Raw genomic sequence first — 14,694 nt, forward strand, 5'->3', positions numbered from 1 at the left:
ACTGGAGGCTTCGTGCCATTGATCATCACTGGAGGCTTCAGACCATGGATCATCACTGGAGGTTTCTTACGTGGAGCCGGAACAGGTCTCACCGAACTGGGAACTGTCACCGGAAGCTCTGGACTGGGAACTGTCGCCGGAGGCCTGATGCGTGGGACTGGCACAGGTGGTGCCAGACTGGTAACACGCACCTCAGGGTGAGTACGGAGAGCAGGAACAGGACACAACGGACTGGAGAGACTCACTGGAGGCCAGGTGCGTGGAGCAGGTACAGGTGGCGCCAAACTGGTAACACGTACCTCAGGGCGAGTATGGGGAGCTGACTCAGGTGGCACCAAACTGATAACACGTTCCTTTGGGAAAAATCCATGCAGCCTCCACCAACTCAACAACTCACCCATATCTCTCTTCTCCTGGATTGGCTCTGGTTCCCTCCTTGGCTCCGCCGACTGCTCCATGTGCCCCCCCCCACGTTTCACAATAACGTTATCATGAATTATGTGGGGACTAAAATAACGTTGGTCACGTCCTGGAAATTACTTTTGTTAGCTGGGTAGCTGCTCTTATCGAAAATGTGTTTGAAGGTACCTTTCTAGCTAGTAGACTATGTTAGAGTTTACACTTCCTCTTCCATTTATAATGTGGGGAGGTCAAATTGTGAAAAACTATCTACCAAATCTATTCATTTTAAAATGTTGATAACTTCTCCTTGTCGTTATCATTCACCTGATGATAAGACAAGACATGTGAAACATATTTTTGGTGCTAAAGTATGATTGGGGTTCCTGGGTCACCAGTTTGCCTGGGAGGGGGTCCCTGTGCAAGAAAAGGTGAAGACCCCTGGTCTAGGCTAGTTTGAGAACCTGAGTGTGAGAAAACATGAAGCAACCTTGCGAGAGGTCCCCTCTGCTGGATGAAAAGCACCACAAATGCATGTGACAAAGATGATACATCACACATGCATGCAATGTAAGTGTGACAAACTGGCTATTTATGGGACTGCTAGTCTGTGCCAACCTGGTCTCAGAGCATTTGGTTTTATTCTGTATGTAAATCCGGATTCTCCATTTAGTATGATATGTTACATTTTGTATGGTATGTATTAATTTCTGGATGTCCATCACCCATTTCGTATGATATGTTATGAATTACAATTTGTATTATATGTTACGAATTTGATAAATAAACAATAAGGTACGCATTTGCAAAACCTACAATATGTAATGAATTTTAACGTATGACATGTTACGAATTCTAGCTAGGTGGCTAACATTAGCTAGCTGGCTAACATTAGCTAGGTTAGGGTTAGGGGTTAGGGTTAGGGTTAAGTTTAGGAGTTATGTTTAAGGTTAGGGTTAGGTGAAGGGTAAGCTAAAAGGGATAGGGAAAGGGTTAGCTAACATGCTAAGTAGGAGCAAAGTAACTAAAAAGTAGTAAGTAATTGAAAAGTTTCTAATTAGATAAAATGCTAAAGTTGTCTTGATAAGATTTGAGGTACTACCTTTCCACCCCGACCAACCACCCTCGTTTTGTTTTTGCCTTGAGTAACCATCTGTCATATGTAACCATACCAAACATAACATAATAAAACTGTTTATGGAGCATCTCGGATTTATGTACAGAATAATACGAAATGCTCTGAGACCAGGTTGTCTTCGCTGTCCGCGACCGCCACTTTACACACACGTTTATTATGCACGCTCAAAAGTCGTTTTCATGGACAAAGACAGTGCCTGTTCTAATGTTATGTGACTGAATTGTATTCAACATAACACTCCCCCAGACGATAGTGTTTGATATACACATGGGTTGCACGGGATTTCAGATACCGAGCCCACCGTTCTCTCACACTCACTCTCTGACTTGGTTGGAAGCAGTGTCAACTCCACCTAAACGCGCTCCTCTCTCACATCGCAGTTAGCCTAGTTAGTACAGGCTGCTGGTCTGGATACTTCAAGTCAGATGGTTTTGACACAAGAAATCCACAACATCAATTTTGTCTGTCTCCGCTGAGTATTTAGGTTTGCGTTTACATGAAAGCAGAATATTTTACAGTTTTTTGCCTTTGGATTTGTGCTTCTGCGCAAATCTACAAATTAATGTCCCAGATGGATATTTACTCGTCGAAGTTATCACCTGCAGTGGATTTCGCAGCCGGTGCTTTCCTGCTCATTATAGGTAAATGCTTTTTCTTATGTCACTGTAAATGTTTAGTTTAATTTGTCGCGCGCCAAATGGTTAGCCTTTTACGACTTATCTCAATAGTTTTTATGTTTAAAAAAACTGATGAAGCATTTACAGTACCTAATCTAGCCAAATTAATAAACGGGCAATCTGGGATTGGTGCATGATTATTGAAGAATATAATTTATAAATGCTTCATGAGATTAGTTCAACAATCATAACCCATCGAACCTAAAATAAGCCTATGCTATTTTTACTCCATTGTTTGTAAACAATGTAATCGTAAGCAAACAATGTAGCTTCAAAACAGCCTATCATTTTGATCTCATGGTTGTCAGCACTTACATTTCTTCAGCTCCATCACTCAGCTGTTTACCAAAACACATGGCGGGTGATGGCTTGGTTATTAGCCTACTCAACCAGTCTATTGAATAACTTTATTATTACGTATTATGAAGTGTACATGGATTTTGAAATATATGTCTCTCAAGTTACCGTCTGATTCGATGGTAACGTCATTATTAGTCTCCACTTCTAAACAGTCTTGTCATTAGGGATCATAAAGGCTCTCAAGACACTTTCTCATACATTTCACACTTTTCTATTCTGTCTTACACTCTCTTTCTCTCTCTCTCTGTCTATCTCTCTCTCTCTCTCTCTCTCTCTCTCTCTCTCACACACACACACACACACACACACACACACACACACACAAACACACACACAAATTAACACAAACACATGTCACTGTTGATCTAGTGTCAGAGACAAAGTCGTGGCAGACAAGTGCTTAGCGGAGGATGTGAATCAGACCATGTTTAGTGTGCCTAGCTGTGTCTGTACATGTGTATGTGAGTGTGTGTGCACGTACCTGCCTGCCTGCGTGCGTGTGAGTGTATGTGTGTGTGATTCCAGCAGAGTCATCCCTATGCCTTCCTCTCTTGTTGTCTAGCAACATGCCGCTGTGCTCTCCTCTAGGAGGAAAGAGAGAGAGAAAGAAAGAAAGGAGAGTAAGAGAAGATGATGAAAGATCAAGTGATACTGCCTTGGCTCTGACACACTGTCTGCTCAGTACATAGTAATAAGACTGCTCAACAATGTGTGTGCGTGCATGCATGTGTGTTTGTGTGACCATCCATGTGTGCATGCAAGTAATCTAACAATTTCAATGACGTCTAGGAACAGTGGGTTAACTGCCTTGTTCAGGGGCAGAACGACAGATTTGTACCTTGTCAGCTCAGGGATTTGAACTTGCAAGCTTTTGGTTACTAGCCCAACACTCTAACCACTTGGCTACCCTAGTGGCATTGTTTAAAGTGACTAGTGATACATTTATTACATCCAATTTTTTATTATTAAAGTGGCTAGAGATTTGAGTCAGTATGTTGGCAGCAGTCACTCAATGTTAGTGATGGCTGTTTAACAGTCTGATGGCCTTGAGATAGAAGCTGTTTTTCAGTCTCTCGGTCCCAGCTTTGATGTACCTGTACTGACCTCACCTTCTGGATGATAGCGGGGTGAACAGGCAGTGGCTCTGGTAGTTGTTGTCCTTCATGATCTTTTTGGCCTTCCTGTGACATCGGGTGCTGTAGGTGTCCTGGTGGGCAGGTAGTTTGCCCTCGGTGATGCGTTGTGCAGACCTCACTACCCTCTGGAGAGCCTTACGGTTGTGAGCGGAGCAGTTGCTGTACCAGGCGGTGATACAGCCCGACGGGATCCTCTCGATTGTGCATCTGTAAATGTTTGTGAGTGTTTTTGGTGACAAGCCAAATTTCTTCAGCCTCCTGAGGTTGAAGAGGTGCTGTTGCGCCGTCTTCACCACGCTGTCTGTATGGTTGGACCATTTCAGTTTGTCTGTGATGTGTACGCCGAGGAACTTGCGCGTGCATGCTGTTGACCATCCATGTGTGTGCGTGAATGCGTGTGTGACCATCCATGCGACAGGGTGATTGCTGCCTTTTACTCACTCATGATATCGTTGCATGAAGTTTAGTCCACAGGCTGGTAGAGAATATTAAACTAGTGGAATATAGGTTTGCATGAAGTGACCGCGACCTAGGTCTCTGCATTCTTTGTGCCAACTGACGCATAAGGTGGAGACCTCTTCACTTCTGGCATTCTGAAGATTGTTTGGCAGCCAGGCACCAATGAAAGTCATGCACTGTAAGCAGTGGTGTAAAGTACTTAAGTAAAAATACTTGAAAGTACTACTTAAGTAGTTTTTTGGGGTATCTGTACTTTACTATTTATATTTTTGACAACTTTTACTTTTACTTTACTACATTCCTAAAGAAGTGTATGTACTTTTTACTCCATTCATTTTCCCTGACACCCAAAAGTTACATTTTGAATGCTTAACAGGACAATAAAATTGTCTAATTCACACACGTATCAAAAGACCATCCCTGGTCATCCCTACAGCCTCTTATCTGGAGGACTCATTAAACACATGCTTCATTCGTAAATTATGTCTGAGTGTTGGAGCGTGCCCCTGGCTATCCACAAATAAAATTAAAACAAGAAAATGATGCCATCTGGTTTGCTTAACAGAAGGACTTTGAAATGATTTTGATACTTCAGAATGTTTTATCAATTACATTTACTTTTGATACTTAGTAAATTTCAAACCAAATACTTTTAGACTTTTATTCAAGTAGTATTTTACTGGGTGACATTTTACTTGTCATTTTCTATTAACTTCTTGGTGACGGGGCAGTATTCGGAAATTCAGATTAATAACGTGTCCAAATTAAACTGCCTGCTACTCGGGCCCAGAAGGTAGGATATGCATATTATTAGTATATTTGGATAGAAAACAAGTTTCTAAAACTGTTTGAATGATGTCTATGGGTATAACAGAACTCATATGGCAGGCAAAAACCTGAGAAAAAATCCAACCAGGAAGTGGTTTGTAGTTTTTCAATTGATTGCCTTTCCAAACTACAGTGTCTGTGGGGTCATTTTGCACTTCCTAAGGCTTCCACTAGATTTCAACAGTCTTTAGAACCTTGTTTCATGCTTCTACTGTTACTGGGGAGAGAATAAGGGCTGTCTCAAGCCTGGGACCAACGAGTTGTTTACTGCGCAGGTACACAGGCGCACCGTTCCTTCTTTTTCCTCTGTAATGGATACGCTATTGTCAGGTTGGAATATTATCAAAGATGTATGTTAAAAAGACCCTAAGGATTGATTGTAAACATCGTTTGACGTGTTTCTACGAACGGTAATGGAACTATTTGACTTTTCGTCTCTGGTTTTGCACTCGCGCATTATGCCTTTGGATTAGTGATCTGAACGCGCGAACAAAACGGAGGTATTTGGACATAAATATGGAGTTTATCAAACAAAACAAACATTTCTTGTGGAAGTGGGAGTCCTGGGAGTGCATTCCGACGAAGATCAGCAAAGGTAAGTGAAGATTTATAATACAAATTCTGAGTTTTGTTGACTCTAGAACTTGGCAGGTAACTGTATAGCTTGCTTTGATGGCTGAGCTCTGTACTCAGAATATTGAACAATGTGCTTTCGCCATAAAGCTATTTTGAAATCTGACACAGTGGTTGCATTAAGGAGAAGTGTTTCTATAATACTTTCAATAACTGTTGTAAATTTTATCAACGTTTATGATGAGTATTTTTGTAAATTGATGTGCTCATTCACCGGCAGTTTTGGAGGCAATACATTTTCTGAACATCACGCGCCAATGTAAAATAGGGTTTATGGATATAAATATGAACTTTATCGAACAAAACATACAGTGGGGAGAACAAGTATTTGATACACTGCTGATTTTGCAGGTTTTCCTACTTACAAAGCATGTAGAGGTCTGTAATTGTTATCATAGGTACACTTCAACTGTGAGAGACGGAATCTAAAACAAAAATCCAGAAAATCACATTGTAAGATTTTTAAGTAATTAATTTGCATTTTATTGCATGACATAAGTATTTCATCACCTCCCAACCAGTAAGAATTCCGGCTCTCACAGACCTGTTAGTTTTTCTTTAAGAAGCCATCATGAGGAAGGTGAGGGATCAGCCCAGAACTACACGGCAGGACCTGGTCAATGACCTGAAGAGAGCTGGGACCACAGTCTCAAAGAAAACCATTAGTAACACACTACGCCGTCATGGATTAAAACCCTGCAGCGCACGCAAGGTCCCCCTGCTCAAGCCAGCGCATGTCCAGGCCCGTCTGAAGTTTGCCAATGACCATCTGGATGATCCAGAGAAGGAATGGGAGAAGGTCATGTGGTCTGATGAGACAAAAATAGAGCTTTTTGGTCTAAACTCCACTCGCTGTGTTTGGAGGAAGAAGAAGGATAAGTACAACCCCATCCCAACCGTGAAGCATGGAGGTGGAAACATCATTCTTTGGGGATGCTTTTCTGCAAAGGGGACAGGACGACTGCACCGTATTGAGGGGAGGATGGATGGGGCCATGTATCGCGAGATCTTGGCCAACAACCTCCTTCCCTCAGTAAGAGCATTGAAGATGGGTCGTGGCTGGGTCTTCCAGCATGACAACGACCTGAAACACACAGCCAGGGCAACTAAGGAGTGGCTCCGTAAGAAGCATCTCAAGGTCCTGGAGTGGCCTAGCCAGTCTCCAAACTTGAACCCAATAGAAAATCTTTGGAGGGAGCTGAAAGTCCGTATTGCCCAGCGACAGCCCCGAAACCTGAAGGATCTGGAGAAGGTCTGTATGGAGGAGTGGGCCAAAATCCCTGCTGCAGTGTGTGCAAACCTGGTCAAGAACTACAGGAAACGTATGATCTCTGTAATTGCAAACAAAGGTTTCTGTACCAAATATTAAGTTCTGCTTTTCTGACGTATCAAATACTTATGTCATGCAATAAAATGCAAATTAATTACTTAAAAATCATACAATGTGATTTTCTGGATTTTTGTTTTAGATTCCGTCTCTCAAAGTTGAAGTGTACCTATGATAAAAATTACAGACCTCTACATGCTTTGTAAGTAGGAAAACCTGCAAAATCTGCAGTGTATCAAATACTTGTTCTCCCCACTGTACATGTAACATTGAGTCCTGGGAGTGTCATCTGATGAAGATCATCAAAGGTTAGTGATTCATTTTAGCTGTATTTCTGGTTTTTGTGACGCCTCTCCTTGCTTGCAAAATGGCTGTGTGGTTTTTCTTGTCTCAGCGCTGTCATAACATAATCTAATGTTATGCTTTCGTCGTAAAGCCTTTTTGAAATCGGACAATGTGGTTGGATTAACGAGAAGTGTATCTTTAAAATGGGATATAATAGTTGTATGTTTGAGAAATTTAATTATGAGATTTTTGTTGTTTTGAATTTGCCGCCCTGCTATTTCACTGGCTGTTGAATTGTGTGTCCCGCGGGTGGGACGCTAGCGTCCCACATACCCCAGAGAAGTTTAAGGTATCTGTACTTTTATTATGACAATTGGGTTCTTTTTCCACCACTGACTGTAAGCTACGCTTTCTCGAGCACACCAATTTATGTAATTCAGAAACACTTTGGTTTTGAATCATAAAGAAGCCTTTTCTATTCCACTTCCATTGTCGTGCCGTCAAACTAATATTGTTATAATGCAGCGTTTCCCAAACTCGGTCCTCGGGACCCCAAGGGGTGCACATTTTCTTTTTTGCCCTAGCAACTCAAATAATCAACTCATTATCAAGCTTTGATTACTTGAATCAGCTGTGCAGTGCAAAAACCAAAACGTGCACCCTTTGTGGTCCCCAGGACAGAGTTTGGGAAATGCTGGAATAATGTCTCTCACGCGTCCTGAAATTAGGGCTGGAAATAGACTATGATTTTGGAGCTCAAAATGATAACCATATAAATAGAATGATTAATAGTAATAAAATGCTTAATTATCCATTAGTCTCCCACAGTGGCGATTTTAGCATGTAAATCTTGGTGGGGCAAACAAAAAACATTATTTTTAGAGGCATGCCAGCAAAACCACAACACATCTCAACACATCTCAACACTAAACAATATATTAATTGCATTATAACGGTGACAAACAGTTCCCACAAACTGTTAGGGCCTACATAAAGCTGTCCCAACAGCAGAGCTTTCTTTTCAGCAACATTGAGTGAATCCTTACCACTGCTACACTTGGCTATCAGAGGAGCTTTGTCTGGCAGCAAAAAAGTTCATTCAGCCTCATTTACTGCCTTTAAAAAAACATAACTTATATGACTGACTTGCTTAAACAAATGTGGTTCCTACTGAAAATAGAGATGTACAAACTATGGCATAAGGGGAGGAGAAGCGGATAAGAGGAAATCCGTAATTTCGATTAGACATTAATCAAGAGCTAGACAGACGTAATCAATATAACTATTTGTTCAGCACTTTTGAAATGTACAGCGACATAATTCAGAACATGGGCCGCTCTTACAGTATTCTCCCTATACACAAAGTCAGAATCGTAGGAAAATCAAAGGGGCATATAAGCAGACAATGAAAGCTCTTACAATATTCGATGATTACATTTCTGTAAAACAGGCTATAGGCTACATGTGCATCACCAAGTCAGAACAGTAGGCAAAGTTATGAGGGGGACAGGGACCAAATGATTTTGGTGAGGCACATCGGCTATTAACAGATTACTACACAACATACACTTAATATTACTTTCTTAGCTACAGTATACATATACCCCTGGTACTTTACATCATTTATGCGCAGCATACAACACATTTCTGACATTCTCTGGATTTAACGTGCTTCAAGAAAACTGGGAACTCGGGGGGGAGTCAGCGATCTTCAGAAAGAGTTCCCGACTTGGAATTCCGAGCTGGATGACCGTTCAAAACGTATTTGTCTTGAACCAGTTGTCTTGAACTCATTGAAGTCTGAAATGTCCCAGTTCCCAGTTTCCAGTTGTTCTGAAAACAGCAGAAGTCATGCTGGATTAACAGCATGGCCAATGTATTCAAACTTTTCTGGCCCATGGTGTTGAATATTTATCCTTTTAAGCTAGGAAAAGAGACCCTTAAACCCAGACTTGGACCACACACCCACTCCATTGAATAGCAGGCTAGTAACTGCTTTACAACACTTGCAGTTAGCCACTGATTCCTTCCAAAACACTCATTGTTGAATTTGCGATTTTCAACTTGTTGTGTAATGTTTATGTCCAATGGCAGATGAGCACGGATACGTTTTATCTATAATTTATCTTCATATGACAAGGGTTGAAAAGGATTTGCCAGTAGATTGTCAACGTGATTCATGATGACTGCTTGTCTAGCTTGCTAGCTAAGATTTTGAAAGTATGATGTTGACATGATCAGTCCAATCAAAGCTACGGCAGAAATAACGTGATTTGACGTCATTTTATCTGTGGCCAATGACCTTGAGCCTTCATGGATGGGCACTTCTAATGTAAATCTATGGCAGCACCCAAGGGGCTTGAACTTCCGAGCTCTCCGCATAGATTTTGCGGTGACGTAGTGTCCCGATGAGTGGCAAAACACTGAGCCAATCACGGTGCAACTAGAGAACATTACCAACCCCTATGATCCATATGTTCTGCTGGCTGCCCCACCACCACAGAAAGCACTGAGCTAGGCTGAAACACCTGCATTTTAAAGCTGCTTTACTCAAGAAAGCAAAAAAGAGACCATGTTTGTATGAGGCTTTATTAACTCATTGATTTATTTTTATTTTTATAGCTAAACAGGCTCTGCCCTACCTGCCCTGAATGACAGGTCGCCACTGATCTACCAGTTTCAGCATCAGACCTTGCCCAATTCCTAACCTGTTTCACCATCAGTCCTTGCTCAATTCCTAACCTGTTTCAGCGTCAGACCTTGCCGAATTCCTAACCTGTTTCAGCGTCAGACCTGGCCCAATTCCGAACCTGTTTCAGCATCAGACCTGGCCCAATTCCGAACCTGTTTCAGCGTCAGACCTTGCCCAATTCCTAACCTGTTTCAGCGTCAGACCTTTTCCAATTCCTAACCTGTTTCAGCGTCAGACCTTTCCCAATTCCTAACCAGTTTCAACGTCAGACCTTGCCCATTTCCTAACCTGTTTCAGCATCAGTCCTTGCTCAATTCCTAACCTGTTTCAGCATCAGACCTTGCCCAATTCCTAACCTGTTTCAGCGTCAGACCTTGCCCAATTTCTAACTAGTTTCAGCCTCAGACCTTGCCCAATTCCTAACCTGTATGCCACAGACTTTATTTCACTCAGGCCTATACATTCACATTACGTAACTGAAGCGTAATCCTGAACCTCACCACCCCTATAGGGAGATGTACTGTAAGTCTTATACAGGTGGGCAGGGTGGTCGTAGGAAACATTCCAGGTATAATTTGCCCCTAAGCACTCCTGACCACTTGACCTGACCCAATGCTAACTCTAAACCTTGGCTTCATTGAAATAGGGGTCACCTTGGTCAGTGTTATGCTTTGGGAGACACCTATCTGTCTTAGGATCCCACAGCATTTTGTTGTTTTGATTGGGTGACATGTTGGTTTTTAGGTAAAGTATGTCTGTGAGAGGTCTTGTGTTTTATGAGCGAATGTTTTATTAAGATTGAGATTATGTGAGGGTTAGGAGCTGATTCCACCTTAGATTCTCAGCGCTTTGCCCTTCGGGACACATTGTTCATTAAACCTTTTAAGTTACACAAGATGTCCCGAATGTTTGTGATGAATATCGTGTAGCATGTGGGCAATTCCATAGTAACCGAATTATGCCGAGACCCAGATTTTTTACCCTAAAATGTATGCCAAACAAAAAACATTGATTTCAAAGTTTAATAAACCATACAACTCTATGCAGAGGGACTACTTTGAACAATTTACACAGAAAATGTCACAAAACACATTTACTGGAAGAACTTTGCAGATGCAAAGTTTGGTAACAGAATTACGGTAAAGTCTCAACCACGTTTTCCAATAAACCCTATTAAATATATGCTCCGAATTTGACTTTGAAAAAACGTTTTGTTATTGAACTAGTGAAGTGGATTTACACCCGGTAACGGAATTACATCACGGGTCCCTGATCTGTACTAAACAGAAGTGCATAACTATGGAAATGAATTTCTTTCTCTTCATGGTGTTGTATCTTGAATAGGTATACAAAGCTAGAAATATGCAATGTCATCCTTTACATATATGGGTATTATTCTACACACTGGATATTATTCTAATGAGCTCCCCCCCCCCCCAAACAAGACCAAATTTGGTTTGTCGAGAACAGACCAAATCTGAACCCATTATAGATGTCTATGTTACGCAACTTTGGACATCACAGTACAGCACAGTAGAGCACAGTATAGTGCAGTACAGCACAGCACATCACAGTACAGTAGAGTCCAGTACAGTAGAATACAGTATAGTTCAGTACAGTACATTAAATACAGTACAAACAGTACATTATACAGTACTCCAGTATGCTCTACTGGACTGTACTGAACTCTACTCTACTGTACTGTGCTTCACTGTAATGTGCTTTCCAAACTTGTGAAACATAGACATCTATGATTGGTTCAGATTTAGTCCAGTCATCGATCATGGACGTCTATGTTTGGGACTGGACCAAAAATCAACGCCTTTGGACGTTGAAATCAAGGCGCATGTGCGTACCGATAGTACGCATGGGGTGTGAGTAGCTCTGTTTTGTACCTCCAAAACTGTGGTTATATGTAGAAACCAGACAACAAAGTTTAAATCAATCCTCTAAAATAGATAAATCAACATATCCCTAAGCAGCTGGGAAAGTGTGAGCAATCAGTTATGTACAACCGCAAACCAATCAGTTGGAATCCAACAAGCCATGGCTTCCCCCAGAGGAAAAGACAAGGATCAATTTGGAGATGAAAATGAGAGTAACGAACTGTTAAAAGGCTATCCAGGAAAACATCGCTAAAATGCTCTCAATGCACACCAAAACTAACTAACTGGTACAATTGTTATTATAAAAGTAGATTTACTCGAAAAGAAAGTAGAAAGTCTCCTATCGTGTCAGACACGCACAATCAAGGTGTGTGCATGAATGAACAACACAACAAAATTTGCCTTTTGGAAAACAAAGTTGCAAACTTTAGAAGACAAATTGGACCAGCAAGAAAACAGAATGAGATTAAACAACATAAGAATATAGTCCTTACCGGAAAACAAGGAAGAAGGAGACCTTTACACCTGCATGGCCAAACTGATATCAGAGGAACTTCACGTGGATATAGATCTGGTGAAATATCCCCATAGGATAGCCGTGAAAAACAGAAGAATGCTAAATACCCACGTATAGTCATCTTCAAACTGTGGAACTATCAGACCAAAATAAACATTCTGAGGGCACAGGGAGAAAGGAGATCAAAATCCACGTTGGGTTCATTCGACCTGTCTGCTAGGCTGAGAAAGAGACGCAAGGAATACATTCCGATCAGACAGTCACTGGAGGAAAATGGGATCAAGTCTCAGCTCCGCTTTACGGCAGTTCTGTGGGTAAGGAAGGGAACACAAAGGATGAAATTCACAAGCGCCCGATGAAGCCCTAATCAAGCTACAAGAAACCGTCCCAGTTGAAGTAGGAGATCCCCCTACTCTGAGAAGAGGACGAAGTCGGATAAAACGATGAGCGCATTAGGCTACATTTTTTTTTTGTGTTATTTAACCTAATATATTTACATACAGTGATGCCTAAGACCAGCTTATCGTAAATTGAGACAGTGTCCTTTCTCCCTCCTCCCAATACAATCTATACTCTACTTTCCCCAAGTAACTGTTCTTCTCTATGAAGTAATGATAGAAGTAGCCGTTGCCAATGGGCTACATGGACACTGAAACGACAATTCAAAGGGGGACATATAGCATGTACTGTATGTCAATAACTGTTCTATGGATGTGCGTGTGTGGGGGAGTGTAGGTATGTACACTGCTCAAAATAAAGGGAACACTTAAACAACACAATGTAACTCCAAGTCAATCACACTTCTGTGAAATCAAAATGTCCACTTAGGAAGCAACACTGATTGACAATAAATTTCACATGCTGTTGTGCAAATGGAATAGACAACAGGTGGAAATTATAGGCAATTAGCAAGACACCCCCAATAAAGGAGTGGTTCTGCAGGTGGGGACCACAGACCACTTCTCAGTTCCTATGCTTCCTGGCTGATGTTTTGGTCACTTTTGAATGCTGGCGGTGCTTTCACTCTAGTGGTAGCATGAGACGGAGTCTACAACCCACACAAGTGGCTCAGGTAGTGCAGCTCATCCAGGATGGCACATCAATGCGAGCTGTGGCAAGAAGGTTTGCTGTGTCTGTCAGCGTAGTGTCCAGAGCATGGAGGCGCTACCAGGAGACAGGCCAGTACATCAGGAGACGTGGAGGAGGCCGTAGGAGGGCAACAACCCAGCAGCAGGACCGCTACCTCCGCCTTTGTGCAAGGAGGAGCAGGAGGAGCACTGCCAGAGCCCTGCAAAATGACCTCCAACAGGCCACAAATGTGCATGTGTCTGCTCAAACGGTCAGAAACAGACTCCATGAGGGTGGTATGAGGGCCCGACGTCCACAGGTGGGGGTTGCGCTTACAGCCCAACACCGTGCAGGACGTTTGGCATTTGCCAGAGAACACCAAGATTGGCAAATTTGCCACTGGCGCCCTGTGCTCTTCACAGATGAAAGCAGGTTCACACTGAGCACGTGACAGACGTGACAGAGTCTGGAGACGCCGTGGAGAACGTTCTGCTGCCTGCAACATCCTCCAGCATGACCGGTTTGGCGGTGGGTCAGTCATGGTGTGGGGTGGCATTTCTTTGGGGGGCCGCACAGCCCTCCATGTGCTCGTCAGAGGTAGCCTGACTGCCATTAGGTACCGAGATGAGATCCTCAGACCCCTTGTGAGAACATATGATGGTGTGGTTGGCCCTGGGTTCCTCCTAATGCAAGACAATGCTAGACCTCATGTGGCTGGAGTGTGTCAGCAGTTCCTGCAAGAGGAAGGCATTGATGCTATGGACTGGCCCGCCCGTTCCCCAGACCTGAATCCAATTGAGCACATCTGGGACATCATGTCTCGCTCCATCCACCAACGCCACGTTGCACCACAGACTGTCCAGGAGTTGGCGGATGCTTTAGTCCAGGTCTGGGAGGAGATCCCTCAGGAGACCATCCGCCACCTCATCAGGAGCATGCCCAGGCGTTGTAGGGAGGTCATACAGGCACGTGGAGGCCACACACACTACTGAGCCTCATTTTGACTTGTTTTAAGGACATTACATCAAAGTTGGATCAGCCTGTAGTGTGGTTATCCACTTTAATTTTGAGTGTGACTCCAAATCCAGACCTCCATGGGTTGATAAATTGGATTTCCATTGATTATTTTTGTGTGATTTTTTTTGTCAGCACATTCAACTATGTAAAGAAAAAAGTATTTAATAAGATTATTTCATTCATTCAGATCTAGGATGTGTTATTTTAGTGTTCCCTTTATTTTTTTGAGCAGTATATTTGTGTGTGTTTGTGTATATGAATGAGATTGTGAA

The 14,694-nt window shown here is 42.4% G+C and overlaps 1 protein-coding gene across 1 annotated transcript in view; it reads left to right on the plus strand.

The window, feature by feature from the left end:
• The first annotated feature begins 1,921 nt into the window (after positions 1-1,921).
• The window catches only part of opn8b (opsin 8, group member b), a 72,573-nt gene continuing 59,800 nt past the window's right edge, over positions 1,922-14,694 (plus strand). Inside the window, exon 1 of the mRNA XM_045720977.1 lies at positions 1,922-2,178. Coding sequence (XP_045576933.1) covers positions 2,034-2,178 — 145 coding nt within the window. The 5' untranslated portion in view covers positions 1,922-2,033. The remainder of the gene's footprint in view (positions 2,179-14,694) is intronic.

The sequence above is a fragment of the Salmo salar genome, chromosome ssa06 (genome assembly GCF_905237065.1).
Source record: "Salmo salar chromosome ssa06, Ssal_v3.1, whole genome shotgun sequence".
NCBI lineage: Eukaryota > Metazoa > Chordata > Actinopteri > Salmoniformes > Salmonidae > Salmo > Salmo salar.